This window comes from Myotis nattereri (assembly GCF_964212035.1).
Source record: "Myotis nattereri genome assembly, chromosome: 17".
Classification (NCBI taxonomy): Eukaryota; Metazoa; Chordata; class Mammalia; order Chiroptera; family Vespertilionidae; genus Myotis; species Myotis nattereri.
Genome location: NC_138092.1, coordinates 35,478,545 through 35,503,248, shown reverse-complemented (window position 1 = coordinate 35,503,248; position 24,704 = coordinate 35,478,545). Strand labels below are relative to the sequence as shown.

The window sequence follows — 24,704 nt, the reverse complement described above, 5'->3', positions numbered from 1 at the left end:
ATATAAGATAGTTAATCTGAATTTCAGATTCCAAAAAATATTTTTTCCTTTTCCATATGAAATAAGGAAATGATTTCTTCTTAAGCTTTTTCATATGCTAAAAAAAAGATAGCAAAATAAACTGAAAGGAGGTTTAATAATTTCTGACCACGTTAAGACTTAGATGACAAAAGAACTTGTTCCTTTCTAAAACCTACAGGACTTAAAGCTTTGTTAACTATGTCATCAATACACATTCACAAAAAATGTTTCTTCAGACCAAAATAGAATGGTTACAATACACAAGAACAAGGTTAGATTATAGAAAGGAAGAAAAAAAATACATTTTAAAGTAAATATTGTTGCTTACAACTACTTTTAATTACGTTTCTGATCTTGATTACAAGTGTCATGTGAGCTAGTCTACCACACATTTTCAACAATATCTGCTATTATTTGGCAATAATAATGAAATACTACCTGGCACCTAAGATCACTATAAATACATTAAAATTTGTGTGTGTGTGTATGTGTGTGTGTGTGTGTGTGTGTGTGTGTGGGTGTGTGAGAGAGAGAGAGAGAGAGAGAATAAGAAAGCTTTAACATAAATTGTAAGGACTATTATTTCGAATAGAAAGATACATTTCTGCTAGCTAATATGCTTAGAATGTAATGTTTGGGTTAATAAATTCTGATTTATGAATCCCCCCCCCCATCCTCTGTCTTATTCTCTTCTGTTAAATAAACACTTAATTTTATTATAAAATATTTTAACCATACATAAAAATATAAAATATAATAGAAACCAATAAAGCTTCCACCTAAATTAGGCAATGCCAATCTCTTGCCATATTTGCTTCAGCTTATTTTTAAAAGGGCTTTATTAAGATATTCACAAACCATGCAATTTCCCCATTTGAAGTGTACAACTCAATGGTTTTTAATACAGAGTTGTACAAACATTATCACAACTTTAGGATATTTTCATCACTGTTTTGTGATTTTATCTTGAAGCATTAGAAGTAAAATCAAATGCTTAAAGAAGTCTAAGGTAGCCCTAGCCGGTTTGGCTCAGTGGATAGAGCGTTGGCCTGTGGACCAAAGGGTTCTGGGTTCGATTCCAGTCAAGGGCTCCTTCAAGGCCCGGGCCCTGGTCAGGGCACATGGAGGAGGCAACCAATCAAAGTGTTTCTCTCACATCGATGTTTCTCTCTGTCTTTCCCTCTCTCTTCCACTCTCCCTAAAAATCAATGGAAAAATATCCTGGGGTGAAGATTAACAAAAAAGGAAGTCTAAGTTAAACAATAAAAACAAGCATAATTTATATCTTTGGTGGGTTATCTGGTGGTGGTATTGCACTATCACAGTTAAAAATACCAACTATCAATAAACTTTATTCAGGAGGAATGATTATCAGATATTTCCAATTGGCAGAAGCTAAAATGAAAGGTTTTACTCTAGTTTTCTGATTTCAAATTTTGTATATGCAATTTGTGATTCATCTCTTCATTTTATACATGATTATGTGAATGACAAATGAGACATCCTTCTTACCTCTGGTGTTCCACAAAATGTCGTTGTGGTATCAGAAATAGCAATTCCTTCTTTACAAAGCCCAAAATCTGTTAAGACAACATGTCCCTGAGAAATAGAAGGGCAATAAGATAAAACAATGCATGAACATAAACTGACAATTTCAAAAAACCATTTTATTTTGAAATAATGATAGACCCATAGGCAAACTGCAGAAATAATACACTGAGTTCCATGTACTCCTCACCCAGCTCCCCCCAATGCTGGCACCTCATATAACTGTAGTACAATATCAAAATTGAGAAACTGGCATTGATAGAATATTAACCAGACTGCCAACCTTATTCAGTTTTCACTATTTCGTAATGCATGCATTTGTGTATGTGTAGTTCTATGTAACAGAGATGTACAGATTCGTATATCTACCACCACAATCAGGCATCCATCAATCCCAAAGGAAAAAAGGAATCCCTGGTGCTATCCCTTTATGCTTGCACTCCACTATCTCCTCCATCCCTGTGCCCTTGCACCCACTAATCTGATCTCCATCTCTATAGTTCTTTCATTGCAAACATGTTATATAAAATGGAATCAAGCAGTGTTGAATCTTTGAGGCTGGCTTTTCTTTTTTTTTAAATGATGTTGTCATTCTTTTAATATACTGCTCTCTAGACCAGTGATGGTGAACCTATGACACGTCAGAGGGGACACGTGAACTCATTTTTTTGGTTGATTTTTCTTTGTTAAATGGCATTTAAATATATAAAATAAATATCAAAATTATAAGTCTTTGTTTTACTATGGTTGCAAATATCAAAAAATTTCTATATGTGACATGGCACCAGAGTTAAGTTAGGGTTTTTCAAAATGCTGACACGTCGAGCTCAAAAGGTTCGCCATCACTGCTCTAGACAGTACATATTGAAAGTTGCATATTGCTAATCTTTTTTTTTATTAATATATTTTATTGATTTTTTACAGAGAGGAAGGGAGAGGTTTAGAGAGCTAGAAACATCAACGAGAAACATCGATCAGCCGCCTCCTGCACACTCCCCACTGGGGATGTGCCCGCAACCAAGGTACATGCCCTTGACTGGAATCGAACCTGGGATCCTTGAGTCCGCAGGCCAATGCTCTATCCACTGAGCCAAACTGGTTAGGGCTGAGGCTAGCTTTTTCCCACTAAGTATAACAACAAAAACTGAGAAATAGTAGATTTTTAAAAGACAATACTTACTACGGAATCCAGAAGAATGTTTTCCGGTTTCAAGTCTCTATCAAATTAAAAGGAAAGAAAAGCAAATATTAGCCGAAATAAAATGAGAAGAAGACATTTTTACAAGTAATATTTAAAAAACTTACCTGTACACTATTTTGATGGAGTGCAAGTAACCCAATGCGCTGGCGATTTCAGCAGCATAAAACCTTGCTCTGTGCTCAGGAAAGGACCGTTCTCTTTGTAAGTGAAAAAACAGCTGTAAAATTAAGATCATTCACAGAGTGAAACAAATATGTTCTATAAATATAAAAATAGGGCTTGTTTTTGTTACTTTGGTGTTACTTTGCACCAAAGCACAGAACTGTGACTCTCCCTTGTGTGTGTCCCCAACTTAGCAATCACGGACTCTCCTCAACCACACATCTTTCATTACCCTGCTAACTTACTCATCTCCCATTTACCCTTCAATCCTCAATGTGGCACTGTCCTCACCACTCCAGGCAACCACTCTGGAAAAGATCACCAGTGCAGACCAATGATCTTGACCTTGCCATGTACTTACAGTAGCTTACTGGACCTATTTTGACTGTTCTTTCCTTTGGAAAAACACCAAACACTATTCAGAGATTGGAAACTAGTGGTTAGCAGACCAAATATAACCCACAGATATAATTAGTTTGGGCCAAATACTGTTTTTAGAAAAATCTAAATTAAATAGTAACATATAAAAACTAGAAAAAGTTTTTGGTAAAAATTGGTTTCTTTGGGGGGGAGGGGGCGGGGAGAGAGCTCTGCATCATGGAGCCTAAATTCCAATGTGATAGCAAATGGCTAGAGCGAAGCAGTAGCTGCACTCTCCAGTTCATTTCTCATACTTCCTAATTCTGAATTTATTTCTTATAATCCGTCTATCCTTTACTCATTAGGTTACCTGCCTGGGTGACGTTTGCTCAACTTACTCTACGTTTCTTGGCTTCTAAGACAATGATCTGAGAGATAATTATCTCTCCCTAGATCTTCTACCTCTTGGAGAGTTCTACTTCCTCTCCTTTCTGGCTCCTTGCACTGCAGGGATTAACAAGGTTTCTCTGTCCTGGGTTTCTCCACTGTTATTCTTTGTATGCATACCATCCAGGTAACCAAATCCAATCGAATGACTAACCACCACCCCTATGTGGATGTCTTTCACCTGGACGTCTCTAACCCAGACCTCTGTTTGGAGCTTCTACTGCAAAGACATGCTGCTCTTTTTTTGAATATTTCATAAGCCAATAAATCCAACTTGTTTTCTCTTACAGACTTACTGCTCCTGCTGTGTCTCTCCTTTAATGATATCGCTTTCCACCCAGCCCTCTACCCATGGGAGGCAACAAGATACAGGGGAGAGTCAGGTTTCACAGCTGATCAGATTTGGGTTCAAATTCTGATTCTTCCCTTTTGGTGTGCTTCTCTGATTTTCCAAGATTGTCCAAAATTTTTTTCTTAAAACTCTTCTGAAAGGTGAGAGTGAAGATCAGTGCCAGATCCTGACAGAGTAGATAAACGGGGGCTGAACTGGGATTCGCCTGTACTGCTCCTTTACCCTTAGCCTCTGCATCCAACCCAGAATAAATTCTTCTCTTCTAATTATTTCTGAACTACTTCCTCCTTTTTATCCCTACCACGGTTTTTACTAGCTGTAGCATACACCACTGTAATATTATATTTAATGATAACCTGATTACATCTCTCCAATATAATGCTAATGAAAATCACCCCAAATGAAAATCTGACCATCCACTAATAACAGCTAACACTGACCACCCACTAAATCAAAGGCACTATGCTAAGGACTTTGTATGCTTGTGTTATTTAATCCATCCAACTATTTTGAGGTAGGAAACTAATGAGAAATTTGAGGCTCAGAAAGGCTCGTTTATATGCCCAGCACCATAAAAGTTATTTGTTTATACTCTACCTGGCTCCAAATCATATCTGAAGTAGTATACAATGATAAATATCACATGTCAAAGTTAAAATGTCAGTATGAATATTAGGGAAAATAATAGAAATAATAGGATACCCACAATGAAAGTACACTCCTTCTATCTCTATCTTTTCTCCTTGTCTTTTTTTTTTTTAATCCTCACCCAAGGATATTTTTCCATTGATCTTTAGGGAGAGTAGAAGAGAGAGGGAGAGCCAGAGAGAAATACACATCGATTGGTTGCCTCCTGCACAAGATTCGACCAGGGCCCGAGCCTGAAACCAACGCATATTCCTATATGCCTTGACCAGAATCGAGCCCGGGGCCCCTTCAGTCCGCAGGCCAAAGCTCTATCCACTGAACCAAACTGGCTAGGGCTCTCCTTGTCTTTATTCCTCTTCTACCTATTGCCCCACTCAACTCCGCCTCCATCCACCCCAACATTCTGTTTCATTCTCTTCCCCCTCTCGCCTATCTCAGTCAAGAGTACCTTTTCAGAAGACAAGCCCACCTCTTTCCTCCTTTGCCGCTAAATTTATGAGCAGTCATTGTGAAAAAGGAACTCAGAAGCAAAGTCTTAAAGCAGCATGAAGAAACCACAGGCAAAGCAGGAAACGTGCAGTAGGATCTCATTTGCGGTTAGAGGCCTCGCATGACATTTCAAAGACACATAGTGGTACCTATACCTATGTTAAATCCAGGGTCTGACACTTACTAGAACATTGTGGCATTGAGAAAGTTACTTAGCTTCTCTGAGCCTTCATTTCCTTATCTATAATATGGGTATAAGAGTGTTTATCTCAAAGAGTTGTGATGAGCCCTGACCGGGCATCTCAGTTGGTGATAGCATTGCTCCCATATGCCAAGGCTGTGGGTTCGATCCCTGGTTAGAGCACATACAAGAATCAACCAATGAATGCATCAATAAGTGAAACAAACAAACACAAAAATCGATGTTTCTCTCTCTCTAAAAAATCAATTTAAAAAAAGTTGTGATGATTAATTGAAATAATGCATGTAAAATAATTACAAAGTACCACGCCATCAATAAACTCACTATATGTTAGCACGTGCGTACACGCACATACACACACACACTAAAATACCAACTTTTTAGGGGGGTACAATGTGGGGCCACATTTATCTCTGAATCAGGGTGCCTGGGGGATTCATAATTTTGCTTTACACTGAGAAGGTACAAGGCATTTTTGTCATGGATGCAGGGGATTGAGTAATGATTCTTTTTATGATCTTACCCTCAAATGATCTAGCTGTGTTTGATCACCTGTCAGTTTGTAGAATAGAAATTGGTCTTCCTTCTTGTTCCTTTATTCTACAGTTATGTGTACTATAGTAAGGCTAAAATATTCTTTCTCTCTCTCTCTGAGACGAGGAAATGGAAGATCCCTTTGTAAAGATATGAAAATACCTGCCAGTTAAAGTAATTTTTAGAGATATTCACATATCAGAGATCAAATAAATCAGAATGACATGAGACTTGAGAAGCAGAGAAAAGGGGGTGGTCAGCTGCCTAGATCCTGGAATCACACGGCCTGAGTTCAATTCCTGGCTCCAATACTTACTGACCATATAACTTGAGCAAGTTAGCCAGTTTCTCTGTGCTCAGTTTCTTTGTTTTATGTAATAAAATTGTTGTTGAAGATAAAATAATACAAAGAATCAGAGTGCTGGGCCTATAAGTATACTCGCTACATGTTAGCTATTACTATAATTATTATAATAACAGCAGCATTTCCCAAAATGTATTTCAATATCCCTTTGATCCAGAGTTTTGGGGAATATTATTAACAGATTTGGTTCAAACAAACAAGAGGACTATGTAGTAAAACAGCATTTTTAAAGAAATCCTGGCTAGCCCTAGCCGGTTTGGCTCAGAGGTTAGAGTGTCAGCCCGCAGACTTACTGGTCTCATGTTCGATTCCGGTCAGGGCGTGTTTGCGAGGCAACCAATTGATATCTCTCTCACATGGATATTTCTCCATCTTTCCTCCTCCCTTCCACTTTCTCTAGAAATCAATGGGAAAATATCCTCGGGTGAGGATTAACAACAACAACAACAAAAAAGACATCCTGGCTTTGTTTAAGGCAAACTGCTCAAAGTCGTTAACATGGGGAAACACGTTGCGAATCACCAAGAAACATACTGTTAGTCACCAATGGGGTATAACATGAAACTGACTCCACCACAGGACCCTTTATTAGAGGTTCATCTCATCTGATTGACAGTTTGAACGCTTTAGAACATGATAGGCTAATATTATTTGACTTACATGTGGAATCCAATGAGCAAAATAAACTGACAAACAATAGAATCAAAGGCGTGGATGGTTACACGGAACAGACTGACAGCTGTCAGGAGAGCGGGTTTTGGGAGCTGGATGAAAAAAGGTGAACAAAGACACACACACATAACACACATAGACAAAGACAACGGTGTGGTGACAGCCAGAGACAAGGGGGGCCGCGGGGAGGCGGAGGCGGGCAAAGCGGGGATAAATGGGGATGGAAAGAAACTGCATTGGGCAATGGGCACATGTAATGCAATGTGCAGAAGATGGTTTGCTGAGCTGTACACTTGAAACCTGTATGACTTTGTGAACAATGTCACCTCAATAAATTCAATAAAAAAAGGAAATGACAGGCTATAGTAGTATTTATATACAAGTATTAAAGCAACAATTATCTAAATTATAAATCATGTTTTATTCTAATGCTTCAGTATGTTATTCTTGCTTTATAGGAGTGCCAAAACTATCCACAAAGACTGCAACTTCATGTTAAGTTTCTTTCATGAGCCTCCCCACCTACACCATAAGCTGATTTAAGAAGAGCTTTGAGCTTGCATCATGCTTATTAGCCAGCACCGTAAATATTGTTGCTACTCGACAAATAGCAGTTGATGCTGGACTAACCTTCCAAAAATGTATAAGGAAAGAAAAACTTTGACTTGATTCTATTTTTCCTACAGTATCAGTATTATAAAACTAATTATAAAACTCACCTCCCCTCCATTAACAAAATCCAGAACAAAATAAAGCTTTTCAGTTGTTTGGAAGGAATAATGTAATCCAACCAAAAATGGATGCTTCACATTTTTCAAGAGCACATTACGTTCAGCCATAATATGTTTTTGCTGTTAAAAAAAAAAAAAGGTAAAGGATCAACTTGTCTTATACACAATAAAATAGCTCTGTTAATTGAAAAGAGGGGCTTGGGAGAAACAAAGCTCTTTTATTTCACCTCTCTTCTGTTGAGAACGATTTTTTTCTGTAACACTTTGACAGCATAAAATTTTCCATCCAGTTTCCGTTTTGCAAGAAGAACCTGTTTTAATTAAAGATTGTGCAGACTATTAGAAATGTCAATACTTTAACAGCAATAACTCACTTGTAAATAAATCAATACTGAAATTGTAAAAAAGACCTAGATCAGTGATGGCGAACCTATGACACACGTGTCAGAGGTGACACGCAAACGCATTTTTTTGGTTGATTTTTCTTTGTTAAATGGCATTTAAATATATATAAAATAAATATCAAAAATATAAGTCTTTGTCTTACTCAGGTTGCAGATATCAAAAAACTTCTATATGTGACACAGCACCAGAGTTAAGTTAGGGTTTTTCAAAATGCTGACACGCCGAGCTCAGAAGGTTCGCCATCACTGACCTAGATAATATAAGGTTGTTTTGAAAAATACTAAATTTATTTCTATAAACCCACTTTTCCTTAAGCATTTCAATAAAACAAAAAAGGATGATCATTTGAATAGCCAGGCACCATTTCTTTGTGTGCTGATGTTTGAGATTTTTACTAAATTTAAGTACCAGAATCTAAACTGTTGTAGATCTTTATGCCTGTGTGTGTGTGTGTGTGTGTGTATGCGCGCGCGCGCACGCGCCAACCATGAGTTGAAGAGTGTCCTTAGAAAATATTGAGGCTATAAACTTCATGGCTACATTAAAAAAAAAGGAGAAGAAAACGGTTTCTAGATGATCAAAATAAATTTTTGTTTTAACTTTTAGGTTTCTCTTAGAGGCCTCACATTCAGAAGAGTTGAGAGGAAGAGGCACCGTGGATAGCTGAGTTGGGTTGTATGCACTTTCAAGGACCTGAAGAAACGTAAGAGGATTTGGCCTCAGAACACAGGTAGACATATACTCAAGGTTTTGCAAGTAATTTTAAGAAATTCAAGATGACCCACAAGTTGTGTTAACTATTCAACCACACATTCCCAAGCTTTCTAAGACGATCTGGCACAACAGTGACACTGCTGGGCCTTCCTTCCCTTCTCGTACATCTGTGGTCTTCCTCATCCAACCTATAACCCTAGTCTAAGCATGAGAAACATATCTGACACATCCCAACAGAGGGACCTCTTCAATATACCTGACTAGAGCTTCTCAAACCCATCAGTCCTCACAACCAAGGAGAGTCTGAGAAACTATCACAGCTAAGAGGAACTTAAGGAGCATACAACTAAATGTAATGTGGTATGGTGGATGAGATCTGGAACAGAAAAAGGTCAAAACTAACAAAATCTAAATAAATGATAAACTTTAGTTAATAGTAATGCATCAGCATTGGTTCATTCATTAGACAAATGTACCATACTAATGTGAGATGTTGATAAAAGGGCAAATTGTGGGTGTAGACTAGGGGATGGTTTGGGAAATCTCCGAACTTTCTGTATTTTTCTCTTTACTCAGTTTTTCTGTAAATCTAAAACTGTTTTAAAAAATGAAGTCTATTAATTTGAAAAAAAATGTTATTAAAAAAGATGTAGTCACAACATCTTCAGGGTGAACTTGGCCCGCGCTCAACTGGTGGCATTCTTCTCATGCCCCATTCTTTTGTTCTCCGCAATATTTGACCCTGTTGAACGTTCTTTCCTTCTTACACTTTTCCTTTTCTCAGCACCTCACACCTGCCTGACTTTTCCTTCTCTATTTTCACTGGTTCGTCTTCAAGTACATTCTGAGATAGTAATTCAAATAATGTGGCAATTAGGAAGTACTGATTTCCTTCAAGTAGGTATTTCCCCCCCACCCCCATTGTAGATCTGGAGAACAGACAAATGGTTAACAAACAATATGCAGGCCTAGCCAGTTTGGTTCAGTGGATAGAGCGCCAGCCTGTGGACTCAAGGATCCCAGGTTCGATTCCGGTCAAGGGTAAGTACCTCGGTTGCAGGCTAGATCCCAGCCCCACCGGTTGGGGCAAGTGAGGGAAGCAACCAATCAATGTGTCTCTCTCACATCGATGTTTCTCTCTCTCTCTCCCCTCCCTTACACTATGAAAATCAATAGGAAATTATCCTTAGGTTAGGATTAACAACAACAACAAAAAATGTGCAAATGAAAAAGTGAAACCAAGACCACTCACTGGAGAAAAGATAAGAGTAAGTGTTAGATTGCCATTATTTATTTTAGCTTATCATATATATTTTTCTGTTTCTCAAACATATTGTAAATCTTCATTTTTCTGCTTTTCCTTCTTTTTGTGTATTCTGTTTCTCTTTGTTTTACTGCTCTTTGTTGGTTTCTAATAATTTTGCAAGATTTTTAATTTTCATTAACCAACATATAAGTAAAATAACTCACAAATCATTATAGTTCAGTAAATTATTACAAAATGAGCACATTATGTAACCACTATCCAGGTCAAAAGGTAAAACATTTTGGGTAGACTGAATTCCCCGCTTTGGCCCCATTCCAGGAATTACTCATCCCTGTCTTCCTTAAAGGTAACCACTATCTCAAGTCGTAATAACACCAGTAATTTGATATTATCATTTAAAAATTTTTTAAATTAGAATCATGTAGCATTGTCTCTGACTAACTTCTTTCACTCTAAATGATCTAATACCCATTCAAGTTGTGGCTTGTTGTATAGTTTTTAAAATTTTTATTGCTATGTAGACTACTACATTACACAATTTAATGCACTCTTTTGTTGACAGACATTTAAACTGCTGATGAATAACGATGTTATGAATATTCTGGCACATGCCTCTCATAGTGCATATGTGCATGCATTTCTGTTGGATGTAAAGCTAGGAGTAGAACCAATGTGTCATAGGTACTGCATAATTCAGCTTCAATAAATAACAAGTTTCAATCAGCATAAAAATGCAATGTAGAGGAATAAATATCTAATTAAAGATGTGTAATTAGGTCCTTGAAAGTGCGTGCAACCCAGCCCATTACAGAACACTATGAAACAATCCTGAGAAAAAATAAACATGAACTAAATTAACAAAAGGATATACCATGGTTACTGATTAGAAGACTCAGTAATGTGAAGATGACAATTCTTGCCAAACTGACCTATAGACTCAATGCAATCCCAATCAAAATTCAACAGAATCTTGTGGAAACTGGCATGCTAATTTCTAACATTTATATAGATATGCAAAGAGCTAAGAATAGCCTCACGAAGAAGAATAAGGAGGGAGGACTGGTCCTGTTGGAAATCAAGCTACACTTGTCAAGACCATGTGGTACTGGTGCAAGGATAGACAGATTACCGAAACACAATACACAATCTAGAAACAAATATAAACATAAAATCTACAAGTAGATCCATGCACACATGGACACTGGAGATGTGACGAAGGCTACCCTGGGGATCAATGGGGAAAGAACAGTCTTTGCAATAAATCATGTGGGATACATTAGCTATCCACAGGGAACAAATAAACTCTGACCCTACACCTCACACTGTATGCAAGAACCCAGTCCTGGTAGACTCTAAACATGAAGTTTCCAAAAGATAATGCTTTTTGTTATTAATGACAGAGTATCTCTACCATCTCAAGGAACTGTGAGCATTTTGAGAGCAGATCTATTTCTATCTTTCTATTGCCCAGCATGTAGCAGGTGGTCAAAATATATATTTGCTGAGTTAATGAACACACATGGGTTTAACTGCATGGTCACAGTTTCTGGAATCTAGGGAACTCAGAAAACAAGCCAGAGATCCAGAAAGCTACGAATATAGCAAACTATAATTAAATACATACATATTTATTTTGACTGCAGATTGAAGTATAATGCAAAAAAAAAAAAAGCATTCAAATATATTTTATGATTCTGATAACACCATCTATGACACTTGTGGCCTTGTCTTCCCCTGGTGGCCACACTGTCAAGTTAAATGACTCAGTTGACACTCACTTCTGAGGAGAAATAGGGTCTTTCCAGAGCCCTTTCTCCCCCAACTATTATTTACACAGCTGCTCACTTTTGTCCTTCTGCCTCAGTTTCAATAGACCTCTTCAGAGTAGCAATTACTGACCCCGCCTCCCCCTCCCCGCTGCCTACAGTTTTCTGTCACTTTGCTCTATTCTTCAATTCTTTCACAGCCCCATTACTACTTACAATTATCTATTTTACTGCATATTTTTATTTGACGATTTTCCCCACTAGATTGTCAGCGTCACAAAGGCAGGAACCATGTCAGTGTTGCTCAGTGTTACCTAAACGGGGCCCAGGACAACGCGTGGCAGATAGCAGCCGCTCAACATATACTTTTGGAACAAGTGAACTTTATGTTAGAATTTAAGTAGATGCCTTATCTCCCTAATTATCCTGTCACTACTTTGAAGGTAGAGAAAGCATCTTAACCCCCTGTCTTGCATACCAACAGGCTTTGTGGCCTGGCAAGTATAAAGCATGCATTCCTTAAGTACTTATTTACTGAAGGAGAAAATAAACACACTCTTACCTTGCCAAAGCTGCCTTTTCCAATAACTTTTAAGAAATCAAAGTCTGTTGGCTTAGCACTGAAATAAATGAACGACAAGAATGAGCCTCCAAGAAAATGGACAAATGTTAACTTTTAAACATTTCTCAGCACATTCTTTACTAAGTAAATGTTGGGTAACAAAACACTTCAGCATGATGACTTCAACTTTCACACTAGCAGTAACTCATTTTTAATACAAAATAGGCAATAATAAGTAATAATATCTACTTTCTAACTTGATATTTTATAACATTATGCCTTGTTAAGTTCTGCTTAAAAGAAACTTCAATAATAGCCCCATTAGAAGAAAATGACACATATACCTTTGAACTCAAAGTAGCTTCTATCTAACCCAACTTTATTAACTGTAAACCTCACCGATGTTGTTAATGAAGAAAATGAATAACTGTATAAATTAGTAATACCTTCCAAGGACTTTCTAGTTTGGTAATTCTTCCGAAAAGGAAGTTGCTAGCTGAACCACCTACTAAAGTCACTAAGAAAAATTTCTGATGGAGGAAAAAAGTCATCACAGTGCTTTGCATATATATCACTTATACATTACAGATAAAGACCTCTCTCTGCTTATTCTCAAAAGTGGTAATATAGGAAAGCCAGGAGTAGAGAAGCCAGAGGGAATGCTAACATTGTCCTATTTCTACTATCCTGTCAGTAAAAAAAAGCATTGGCTGAATGTAGGCAAAGCACAGGGCAGCAGAAAGTTGAGCATAAGCAGCCAGCAGAGCTGTTTCCTTCAACACAGTCCGAATTGCCAAGTTGTACTAAGGAAAGGTTAATGACTCTAGTTAGAGTCTAAATTTCCTTCAATTCATCATTGAGAGAAATAGTATATTCAAATATGAGAGTAACACCAAGTCTAGGTTAAATAATAACAGGTGAAGGTTAGGGAAATAAATACTTAACTAAGCTTAGATGTTTTTCTTCTTCAAGAACGTGCTCTTTGGACTAGTTATTTTGTTCTTTAATGATATGCCGAGATACTGAAATAATTTTTTAAACAAATATAATAGTGAAAAAACATGCTTATTCCTCATGTTAAATACACTAACTGAGGCCCCACTGGTAACTGCTGGTGATAAACCCTAATTGAAAGCAAATTTCTGTGTTTGTGCTGCCTGACCAACTCAGTGCTATGATGGCAGTAAAATGCTCAAAACCAAACTTCCTCTTCTAGTTACCCTCCCATTTCTGTGCTTTCTTTTGCAGCAAAACTCAAGTAAGTGGTCTAAACTCATTGTCCATACCTGCTGTCCTCTAGCTCTGTCTTGAACCCTTTCCTGCCGGGGTCTTTGTACCCACCACACTGCTCGTAACCGTCACCAGGGACTTATTGAAGCCGGTGGTCGACTCTCCAACTTCATCTTACCTGCCCTATGCAATATTAACTAAGTCAATGACTCCCTCCCTCCTCGAGAAACGTTCTTCACCTGATTGTGTGACACTACATTCCTTGTTTTCCTCCTTCCTTACCACTTACTCTTTCTTTAGTGTCCTTTCCTGGCTCCTCCCTGACCTCCCTGTAATGCCGAAGTGTCCCATGACCCAGTCCTTGGACCATGCCTCTTATCTGTCTATACTCACTGTTTAAGAGGGCCAAAAGGGTGAGGGAAGCGTAGTATCCTGGGATAAAAGATAGAATACTTTAGAATGAGTCCAATAAGGCTGTGAAAATCATTGTAAGAAAGGACAGCAACAGTCCTTCTCTAACCCAGGCAGACATCACTAAACCGTCCAGGGCACTCCTCGAAGCCAGGAAGTGGCCTCGGAATCCTTTGTGTTCGGTGTTTCTGGGCATTCCCTTCCAATGAATCGCTACAGTTGACACTCAAGACAGCGTCTATATTTACCACTCTGGTATTCCTCAAAATGTTCCTCCCGGGGTCAATTACATACGGGAGACACTGCATCAAGAATGGTTGGCAGCCTTTAATAAACAAATACGTGTCATGAGTACTCTGGAGCAAGCTGGCTACCAACCAGGGTTGCATCAATGACCCTGAGTACTAGGAGAGTATCAATTAGGCCTGCACGGATGCTTCGGTCGGAACACTTCCCAAGTACCCCCAGGACTTATGGTCCCCTGGGAAATACAGTCTACGGATTTTACACATACACATGCACAGAAAGAGAGAGAGGGGCAGAAAGAGACAGAGAGAGGGAAAGGGAGAGGGAAGGAACAAAAGTGAAATAGAACCAGATCAATAATCTGTGGGTTAAAAACGCCTCAGAGCTCTACTAAAGCAACGGAAAGCTAGAGCAATAAGTTAGGCAAGCATAGGGAAGTATTATATTCATTGTAGCTATGGTTATATCTCACAGCCTTCCAGTTAAACTGGTCAAATTATATCTAAACATTCACATTAAAAAAAAAAAAAAGATCCTTCTAGAACTTAAAGGATTGTTGGAAACAAATCAAACCTACTGAGGATTTCCAGACGGTCCCAGGTTGATGTTCTGTGAGGTAGAGTGTAGCTGTTGAAGTGGGAAAAAACACACATTAAAGTTCATCATGGAGCTTCCACGGTCAATGAATGTTTTCCTAACTTCACCAGATGTTTGATGTGGTGCCACATGAGAGAAAGCTAATGCCCTAATTCTAAATAAACGTATAGACTTATTTGGAAACATCCATAATCATTTTATGACATATTTCAAGAGCAGTTATAAGGAAAAGGGTAAGGCAGAAATCAAGCTCCAAGTGGAAAATGAATGAAGTAAACTGGGGAAAGCTTCGTGGAGGATCGTTTTTACATTTAAAGACCTGGTTGTGGGGGAGGAGATTATCCGGGGAACTTACATGCATATATGCATAGCCCATGGACACAAACAAGAGTCCGGTGAAGGCCTGGGAGGGGCGGGTGCAAGGTGGAGGGGGTCAGTGGGGAAAAGAAAACAAAACAAAGGGGACAGCGGTAATACTATCAACAATAAAGATTCAAAAAAATAACCTGATTAAAAATGGCTTTTGGTTTTCAAATTTTCCAATAAAGATGGATACTTTTACTAGAGCCTTATGTAATTACTAGAGGCCTGATGCACGAAATTCGTGCAAGAGTAGGCCTTCCTTCCCCGGCTTCCGGCACTGGCTTCCCTCTGGCACCCAGGAACCAGGCTTCCCTCGCAGCCCCGGCTTCGTCCGGAAGGTCGTCCGGGAGGACATCTGGCCTAATTAGCATATTATGCTTTTATTATTATAGAAGATTTTTCATATAAGCTATAGATATGAAATAAGCTTTTAAAAACTTCTTTTTTTTAAAAAAATATTTTTATTGATTTCAGAGAAGAAGGGAGAGGGCCAGAGAGACAGAAACACCAATGATGAGAGAGAATCACCGATGGGCTGCTTCCTGCACACCCCACACTGGGGATGGAGCCCGCAACCTAGGCATATGCCCTGACCGGGAATTGAACTCCTGGCTCATAAGTCGATGCTCAACCGCTAGGCTAAAAACTTCTTTAAGTTAATTATAACCAATGAATTTTATCTAAGCAATTTCATATTAGAGACAAATATCATATACATTTCACTTAAATTCATTTGAAACTTATGAACAATCTCTAGAATATAAGCTATTTTAAAAATAAAGAACAAAAGTTCTGATGTATAATAATATGTTTCTTATGAAACAACAACACTGGCACCAATTTTTAGTTACAAATCAAATTAATTTCCTAACAATACCTTTATGTGAAAAATCTTTCTGTAATAAAAGGTCAATCCCCCCAAAAAAAGAGGAAAAAAAAGGTCAACCCCAGAACACAAAAATATAAGGAACCATAACAGTCAAGCACAAGACAAAAGAAAATGGTTCATGAAATGAGAATTACCTTATTGTGGCATAATTATAACATAGAGTAACCCCCCACCCCCAGTTTTATTGAGATATACTTGACAAGCAGCACTGTATAAATTTAGTTTAAGGTGTAGAGCATATTAACCTGACTTAATACTATGATTATGTTTACATATTATAGTGTCCCATAGAATAGGATAACATAATCCAAACTAAATTGTAATTTCAATACACTTATTCTTTTAATGATATGCAGAGAATTGGATCATGTTTCCATTCAATAAATTTTTCTTAGGTGAGGGAAGCGAATTTAATAAGCGTGGATTAAATAATAACATGAACAACTTGTCTTCTGAATTATATTAACATGTAGTAAGATTTTATTATTTGGCAATAGTTTTTCCAGTGGAGCACATTTTTGAAATAATAATGAAAATTACTGGAGTGTATAATTAGGTAACTTTTAACTCTACCTAGTATTTTTATTTTTAACCAACACCATTTATACCCCTACGCCCTCCTCCACCTCCACCCACCACCCTCCTCTCCAAAATGACCACACTGTTGTCCGCATAAATGAGTTCTCTCTTCTTTTTTCCTCAATCCCCCAGCTCCCCGCCCAGCTATTTTTAAATATTACTTCTAATCACTAAACTGAAGGTGAGGTATAATTTATTAACAGAGTGAGCTCTAATCAAGAACATGTTTCTTTACTTCTCTTAACCTCTATTTTTCTCTCTATAAATAAGGGGTAGGTCCATATGCCTTCTAAGATATTATCTGGCTATTAACTTATCGACTTAAAGGTCCTAACCTGTAACTATTAATAAGGAGTTACAAGTACAAGTATAGCTTGTTTCCTTTTTAAAGGAAGTTCTTTTTATCAGTATCTTAAAACTGCAAGATATCCTAGTCTAAGTTTCAGATTTTATGGATGAAAAAAGAAAAAAGAAACAAAATTCAGATCTAAAGCTAATAGTGACAAAATAGAAGCCAGGAGCCAGGAATCTTTCAGTTGGTTCTTTCATTTATTTATTTATTTACTTTGAGAGAGAGAGAGAGAGAGAGAGAGAGAGAGAGAGAGAGAGAGAGAGAGAGAAGGGAGAAGGAGAGAGAAACACTGATGTGAGAGCAAAACACTGACTAGCTGCCTTCTGCATGCCCCTACCAGGGACCCAGCCCACAACCAGACATGTGCCCTCACAGGGAATCGAACCAGCAACCTTTCGGTGCACAGGACAACACCAAACCACCGTGGGCTCAGTTTGGTTCTTTCAAAACCAGCTGTCTCTTATAGCAAGGTAAGACATTCTCTAATTGACCTAAACCTACATACTCTCAACATGATTAGCAAGTAAAACATGGGAAACCATGGTTATATAGATTTTTGTCCTTTAAACTATTTTTCAACAGTTTCATCTTTTTCAATTAATATCATATACTCACAGTTGGAAAATATGGAAAAACTAGGAAGACTTCTTTAAAAAAAAATCCATAACTTTGCCAACAGATAATTTTGTAAATTTTTAACAGTAATTTCATATACTGTAGTCTTTGCATAACTTTTAAAAACTGGCTATAATCACACTGTGTGAATATGCATATAAAATGTTATACCCTGATTTCATCTAATAGTATGTCAAAACGTAAAATATATCTTCAAAAATATTTTTTAAATGTACAATGTATAGAGACATACTATTTGATTGATGAATGTTTAACGTGATTTTACTTTTTCATTATAAATCATACTAAACCAAACATCTTTGTCTTTTTTCCATAGGAAGGATTATTTCATTTGCCTCAACTCCCAAAGAACATGAATATTTATGTCTGATTAATATTGCCAAATTGCTTTCCAAAAGAGTTGCATAAATTTATAATGACACCTGCAATGCCCAAGGGTGCCCATTGTGCCTTACCTTCTCAATCCTACAGTATTTTATTTACGTTCCATTTTAGTTAACTTGATAGAGAGAGAAAAAAATCTCATTTAAAAATACTCTTCTATTGGTATCAAGGCTGAACATTTTCCCATACATTTATTTACAAACAGTATTTCTTCATGTTCCTTTTTCTTTTATCTACTGGGATCTTAAATATTCTTTTGAAAAATCCATTTATATGTGCTTTTTATACAGACATTACCTCATTAGTTACAAATGCTTTCCAGTTACTCTTTGGATTAGTCACAGAAGTATAAGATAAAAAGATTCTTTTATGTCGTCCTAGGAGCAACCATGTCACAGATGAAAAAGTTAAACCTGTTCTCTTAACTTAGCATCCCCTTGGGGTCTCAGAGAAACATTACTACTTTCCAGCAGTTGCAAAAAAGGAATACATCTATTATCAAATGAAGGTTCTAGCTGTGGGACAGTCATGTTCCAACTCATAATATTATCTTTTAAGTTACAAAAAGAGAACCATGACATAATTAAAAGAAATTATAAAAACAAAGATGCCCTCCAACCCAAACCCTCTGATTTGCATGTATATATTTTAATAAACAATCTTGAATTATAAAGGTATTATCATATTTATAACACTTGTAATTATAACTTGAATTGCTAATAATCTGTTAAGTAAAATTATTATAATTTACCTTTCCCAGGTAATTTTTAAAGTAAATGCAGAAAATAGCTTCGTAATAAGGCATGAACTTATTATATTTATCATAATTTATTTAAAAAAATAAAAATATCTGCCCAACCAGTGTGGCTCAATGATTGAGCACTGACCTATGAAGCAGGAGGTCACGGTTTGATCCCTGGTCAGGGCACATGCCTGGGTTTCAGGCCCAATATCCATTAGGGGGTGTGCAGGAGGCAGCCAATCAATGATTCTCTCTCATCATTGATGTTTGTATCTCTCTCTCCCTCTCCCTTCCTCTCTGAAATCAATAAAAATATATTTAAAAAATAAAATCAAAATAAATAAAAAATTAAAATATCCTATTCAAGTATAGTGATGAAGAAGCAGGCAAATAGTGACCAAAAAAATCAGATGTAAAGTGAAGAGAGTGGAATACAAAACTGTAGACACTATATAATTAGAATTAAGATAATTTTGAAAAATCACTATATGTTAAGAGAAGATCTGCCGAAACCGGTTTGGCTCAGTGGATAGAGCGTCGGCCTGTGGACTGAAGGGTCCCAGGTTCGATTCCAGTCAAGGGCATGTACCTGGGTTGCGGGCACATCCCCAGTAGGAGATGTGCAGGAGGCGGCTGATCGATGTTTCTCTCCCATCGATGTTTCTAACTCTCTATCCCTCTCCCTTCCTCTCTGTAAAAAACCAATAAAATATATTAAAAAAAAAAAAAAAAAAAAAGAGAAGATTAGAAAGAAAAATCACTAAAATGTTAAAAATTACTTGGGTCTGATAATATGAGTAATACTTCCCTTTTTACTATTTTCAAAACTGTTTAATTATCATGTATTACTTTTTATTATAAAATGTGCTCATTTATAAATTTTATAATAGTGGTCAGTAAGAAGTATACACATTTGTTTTTATGTATTCTACAGAACAGAAAATTTACAATGGATAAAATGACTTTGTTTTAACTATATGTCCTAAAGTTGCCAATAATTTAATCTTTGGGGAATGGTATTTTTTCTGTTAAAAAATACATTCCCTTTTAACTACCTTCTCAGTACTTCTTTCATCCTCATCTTCAGATGGATCTGACTGGTGTTTCGGACTGTCCATTTGAAGGAACGCTCTGACATCTGGACTGAAAACAAAATTTAAATTTATTATGACTTTGAAAGTATTTCTACAGCTTTTCTCCCTTTTAAAATGAAAATAAAAATAATACCATTTATAGTAATAAAGCCAAACAAAATCTATTAATATTCATTATTATAAAACAAATAGCAAGTTATTTTTTTAAAAAAAATAGAGAATCCAACATGGGTAAAGGCATAGTGAGTTCATAGAAGACAAAACCCAAATGGTAAGAAAATTTATCAAGATGCCTAACTTCACTAATAGTATAAGAAATACAAATTAAAATAATAATGAGATGCCACTTTATGTCCATTAAATGGCAAAATTTAGAAAAACAGATAATATCAAAAGTTGGTAGGCATATAGGGAAAGAGACACCCTCATGTATTACTGGTGAGAATGTAAAATGAGGCAAGTTTCCTAAAAAGCAATCTGGCAGTACTTGGTGAGACTGTGTATGCATTTCCCTGACCCGGAAATTCCAGTTCTAGGAACAAACCACAGAAAAAAATTATACACAGGTTCAGTGAAAGGCATGTAACTAGGATACTCACTGCAACATTCCTTATAGTAGTGAATCAGAAGCAAAACAACCACCTGCCACTAGAGAAATGAGTAGGCAAGCAGAGAAATCGCCCACAGCAGGCAGAAACAAGGAACTGCAGCACAATACCATTTATGTGTATATGTGTATTAAATACTTAGGAACACAAAGCAACAATCGGTAAATAGGTATCCAAAAACATATAACAAACACATTAAAGTGGGTACCAATAGTGGAATGAAGAATTGGGAGTGAAGATCAAAGATGAAGAAAAAAAAATGGACTAAAATAAAAGAGGGGCTTTACATGGACGAATGAGAATCCCAAGCAATGATTCTACCTTTGTATCAGAGGTACCGTCTACCAAATGTTCTTTTTTTCTTCTTGAGATACATCTGATATTTGTAAGTATTGTGAAATGATCACAGTAAATCTAATTAACATCCATCACTATACACAGTTACAATTTTTTTTTCTTGTGATGAGAACCTTTAAGATCTACTCTCTTAGCAAGTTTAAATACAGCGGCGCAAAACTAGGCTTACAGCTGTGAGCATGCAGAACAGAGTTTAATCTTGTACTATTATTTATTAACTAGAGGCCCAGTGCACAAAATTCGTGCACCGGCAGGGTCCCTAGGCCTGGCCAGCGATCAGGGCCGATCGGGGCCTTCCTTCGTTCCGTGCTGCCCCCTGGTGGTCAGCGCACGTCACAGTGAGCTGTTGAACTCCCAGTCAATCAAACTCCTGAGGGGACAATTTGCATATTAGCCTTTTATTATGTAGGATTATTGTATTATTTTCCCTATGAATTAAACCCACTTTTGCTGAACCCTGTACATACTCTACAACCCAGGGTTTCTATTCCAAGATACATCAGAAATGCTTGCACATGTGCCCCAAAATATATGTTAATGGCAACATCATTTGTCATAGCCAGAAACCAGAAACAACTCACATGTCCATCAGTGGTAGAATGGATAAACTATGGTCTATTCACACAATGGGATATACACAGCTATGGAAACAGAACAAATCACAGCTGTATGTGACAACAGAGTGACTCTCACATTGTTAAAAATAAGCCAGATAAGGAATATGTATTGTATGATCCCATTTGTATAATGTTAAAAAACAGAGCACATTAATCTATGCTGCTAAAAAATCAGGAGAATGATTACCTCTGGGTTAGAACAGAGGAGAGGAGATTGTGAGGGGCTTCAGGGGTGCTGGTAACATTCTATTGCTTGGCCTAGGGGTGGCAATTCTGGTGTATTCACTTTCACATAATTTAGTAAGCAGTAGAGTCATGATTTCTGGTCTTTCCTGTATGTGCTATATACTATAATAAAGCTAAAATAAGGTCTTTCTGCTTCCATTTGCATTTCTTAAATAGGGGAGGAAATGTTCAGTTATTTTTGGGTAATTAATCAGCCATTTGTAGCTCCTCTTTTGTAAATCAAAGTGCTTTGTCCATTTTTTTTTTTTTTGGTGTCTTAAGTGTGAATTATCTGCATGAGCTATTTCCATGCTAAGTATATTTATTTATTGTCCTTTATCATGGGAAACATTTTGTTGTTGTTGTTAATCCTTGCCTGAGTATACTAGTATTTTTCCATTGATTTTTAGAAAGAGTGGAAGGGAGGAGGAAAGACAGAGAGAGAGAAACATTGATGTGAGAGAGACACATCGATTGGTTGCCTCCTACATGCTCCTGGACTAGGGCCAGGGATGGAACCTGCAACCGAGGTATGTGCTCTTGACCAGAAACCTACAGTAAACTGTAAAGAACTCTACAACAGGTAATGTAAAAAAAAAAAAAAATCATTGCTTTCAGAACAAGTGCTAAAAATACAGTCCTTCAGTGCTGTGATCTGAAAAGAATTAAAGAGTGTGGTGTCTGCATCACTGTCCCTAACACAACCCTTAGTTACATCTACGTAGAAAGGTAAGCTGTGAAAAAGCCCCACAGATAATTTATTCTCTTTATTTCTTAGAATATAATACTTTACACATACACATATAAAGTGACATATATGTAAATTGCAAATCACAATAAACATGATGAATACCCATGAAGAAATTACCGGGCTCAAAATGAAAACGTATCTCAAACCCTGTTCCTGGGTGTTTCTGAGAGGACACACCCTTTCTGCCTCCATGGGCAGCTGCTGGTCTACAGAAGGAGTTTGCACTCATTAGCACAAGACACACACACAGGCTGTGAGAGCACCATGTCAGCGGCTGCCTGGAATGCTGTGTTGAGAAGGGCTGGAGGCCTCTCGATGGAAGAGAACAAGAGTGGTGGCACGTGGGCTTGAGCCTTGCCAACTTCTTCAGAGGCCTTATCTCCTTAATGAGAATCTACTCTGTGTTCCAGTCGTACTTAAGTGTCCTGAACATTTCAGGCTTTTTGTAGACTCGTACACCCACTGCTCCCTTTGCCTGGAATGCTCTCTCTGTGTTTTCTTCCTGAATGACTGCACTTCCTTTCAGTCCCAGGAAGCCTTCTTTGACCTTTCCAAGAAGAGCTGGCCATATTTTTCTGTTATCTTCTAACACCTCTATCATAAATCTTTCCTAGCTTAATTGCTAGCCTGGAAACCTATGCCTCTGGAACATACGAATGACACCCGGCACTCTTTATGTTCCCAGCGCACACAACAAGTAGTTAGTAAATGCTATTTGAATGCAGGAATAAATGTAACATTGAACAATTAGCCAACTGCTTTAACTGTGCACTGTACAAATTCCTTTCAAGTTTAATCTACAAAACCAATATAAGTGTAAAAGGCAGAAAGAAAATAACTAGGACCTTGATAGTCAAAAAACGAGTTAAGAATACCAGGGGAGCCCTAGCCCGTTTGGCTCAGTGGATAGAGCGTTGGCCTGCGGACTGAAGGGTCCCAGGCTTGATTCCGGTCAAGGGCATGTACCTTGGTTGCAGGTTCCATCTCCAGCTCTGGTTGCTGTGCATGCGGGAGGCAACCAATCAATGTTTCTCTCTCATATCAATGTCTCTCTCTCTTGATCTCTCCTTTCCACTCTTTCTAAAAATCAATGGAAAAATATCCTTTGGTGAGGACTAACAATACAAAAAAAAAAAAGACCAAGGGGAAATGCTTGAGGAAGATTTTACAAATATACACACACATTATGTGTAGCACAATGACATTCCACAGAACATAGAAAATCTGCATCAGTAACTTATTCAATATTCTCAGGTTTGGTTTCAGTGCCTCTTCAGAACACAATGAAAATTACTTACTGGTTGTAAAGCTCTGGATGCCTAACTAAGTTCTGAATGAATTCATTCAGTCCTGCTCTTCTTTGTTTGATAAAATCTGTTAAGAGAGATATAAGCTATTAGGATTATTTGTCAGACTACGTAATTATCAATACAGTTATGTAAGAATAGATAAGAGCCATTTCTTAACTGTTTCTTGATTTACAACAAAAAACAAATAGTTAGAAATATATATTTTAAAATCCATAAATACGATTATAAAAATAAAATAAAGCAGATAGCATATCTCCCAAAAGAAAATTCTCCAAAAAGAGAGACGATTTTAGGTTCTAAACAAATTCACTACAAAAACTGGAAGCTTTGTCCAACTCCTCCTGCACTACCAAGTAAGAAATAAAAATGAACACTATGACACTGGTGACTGAAAAAAAAATCATGCTAATTAAAAACAAAACAAAACAAGAATTACTGGAAATCCTTGCAACTGGGGAATGATTAATTGGTTACTTGAGTTTCATCAAAACTCTGATGCTAAAAAACAAACAAACCCACTCTTAAAAAAATACACTGGAACATTCCTAACAAATAATTGTCCAGTATCTTCAAAGTGTTTTGACTATTTATAACTGAGGTTCATGCAACAGCAGTTAAGCACAAAGGTTTCTTAGAATTTGAAAACTTTATTCAAGTATTTTGCCTCTGCTACTTATTAGCTAACTGACCTTGAACCTTTCTAAGATTTAAATCCTTACTTGTAAAATGGGAACAAGAACAATATTTATACCTCATACTGTTGTTACAGGATTAAATGTGATTGTATATAAGTTTACAGAACGCCTGGTAGAAAAGAGCATAATCTTCAGCTCTTAGTATTTTTGTTGTTAATTGCATCAAAAAGCCA

The 24,704-nt window shown here is 37.1% G+C and overlaps 1 protein-coding gene across 4 annotated transcripts in view; it reads right to left on the bottom strand.

Moving 5' to 3' along the window:
* The window catches only part of LOC308533598 (serine/threonine-protein kinase Sgk3), a 104,804-nt gene that overhangs the window by 10,067 nt on the left and 70,033 nt on the right, over positions 1-24,704 (bottom strand). For 2 of the 4 annotated variants that reach the window (XM_081111631.1, XM_081111632.1), the window contains exons 5-13: positions 23,825-23,900; positions 19,930-20,017; positions 14,910-14,959; positions 12,446-12,503; positions 7,959-8,042; positions 7,720-7,851; positions 2,875-2,987; positions 2,750-2,786; positions 1,534-1,620 (exon numbers count right to left, since the gene is read on the bottom strand). In XM_081111631.1, the coding sequence (XP_080967757.1) occupies positions 1,534-1,620; positions 2,750-2,786; positions 2,875-2,987; positions 7,720-7,851; positions 7,959-8,042; positions 12,446-12,503; positions 14,910-14,959; positions 19,930-20,017; positions 23,825-23,900 (725 nt within the window). Of the gene's footprint in view, positions 1-1,533; positions 1,621-2,749; positions 2,787-2,874; positions 2,988-7,719; positions 7,852-7,958; positions 8,043-8,736; positions 8,830-12,445; positions 12,504-14,068; positions 14,108-14,909; positions 14,960-19,929; positions 20,018-23,824; positions 23,901-24,704 lie in introns of all 4 variants that reach the window. The other 2 variants (XM_081111630.1, XM_081111633.1) reach the window with 2 other exon arrangements.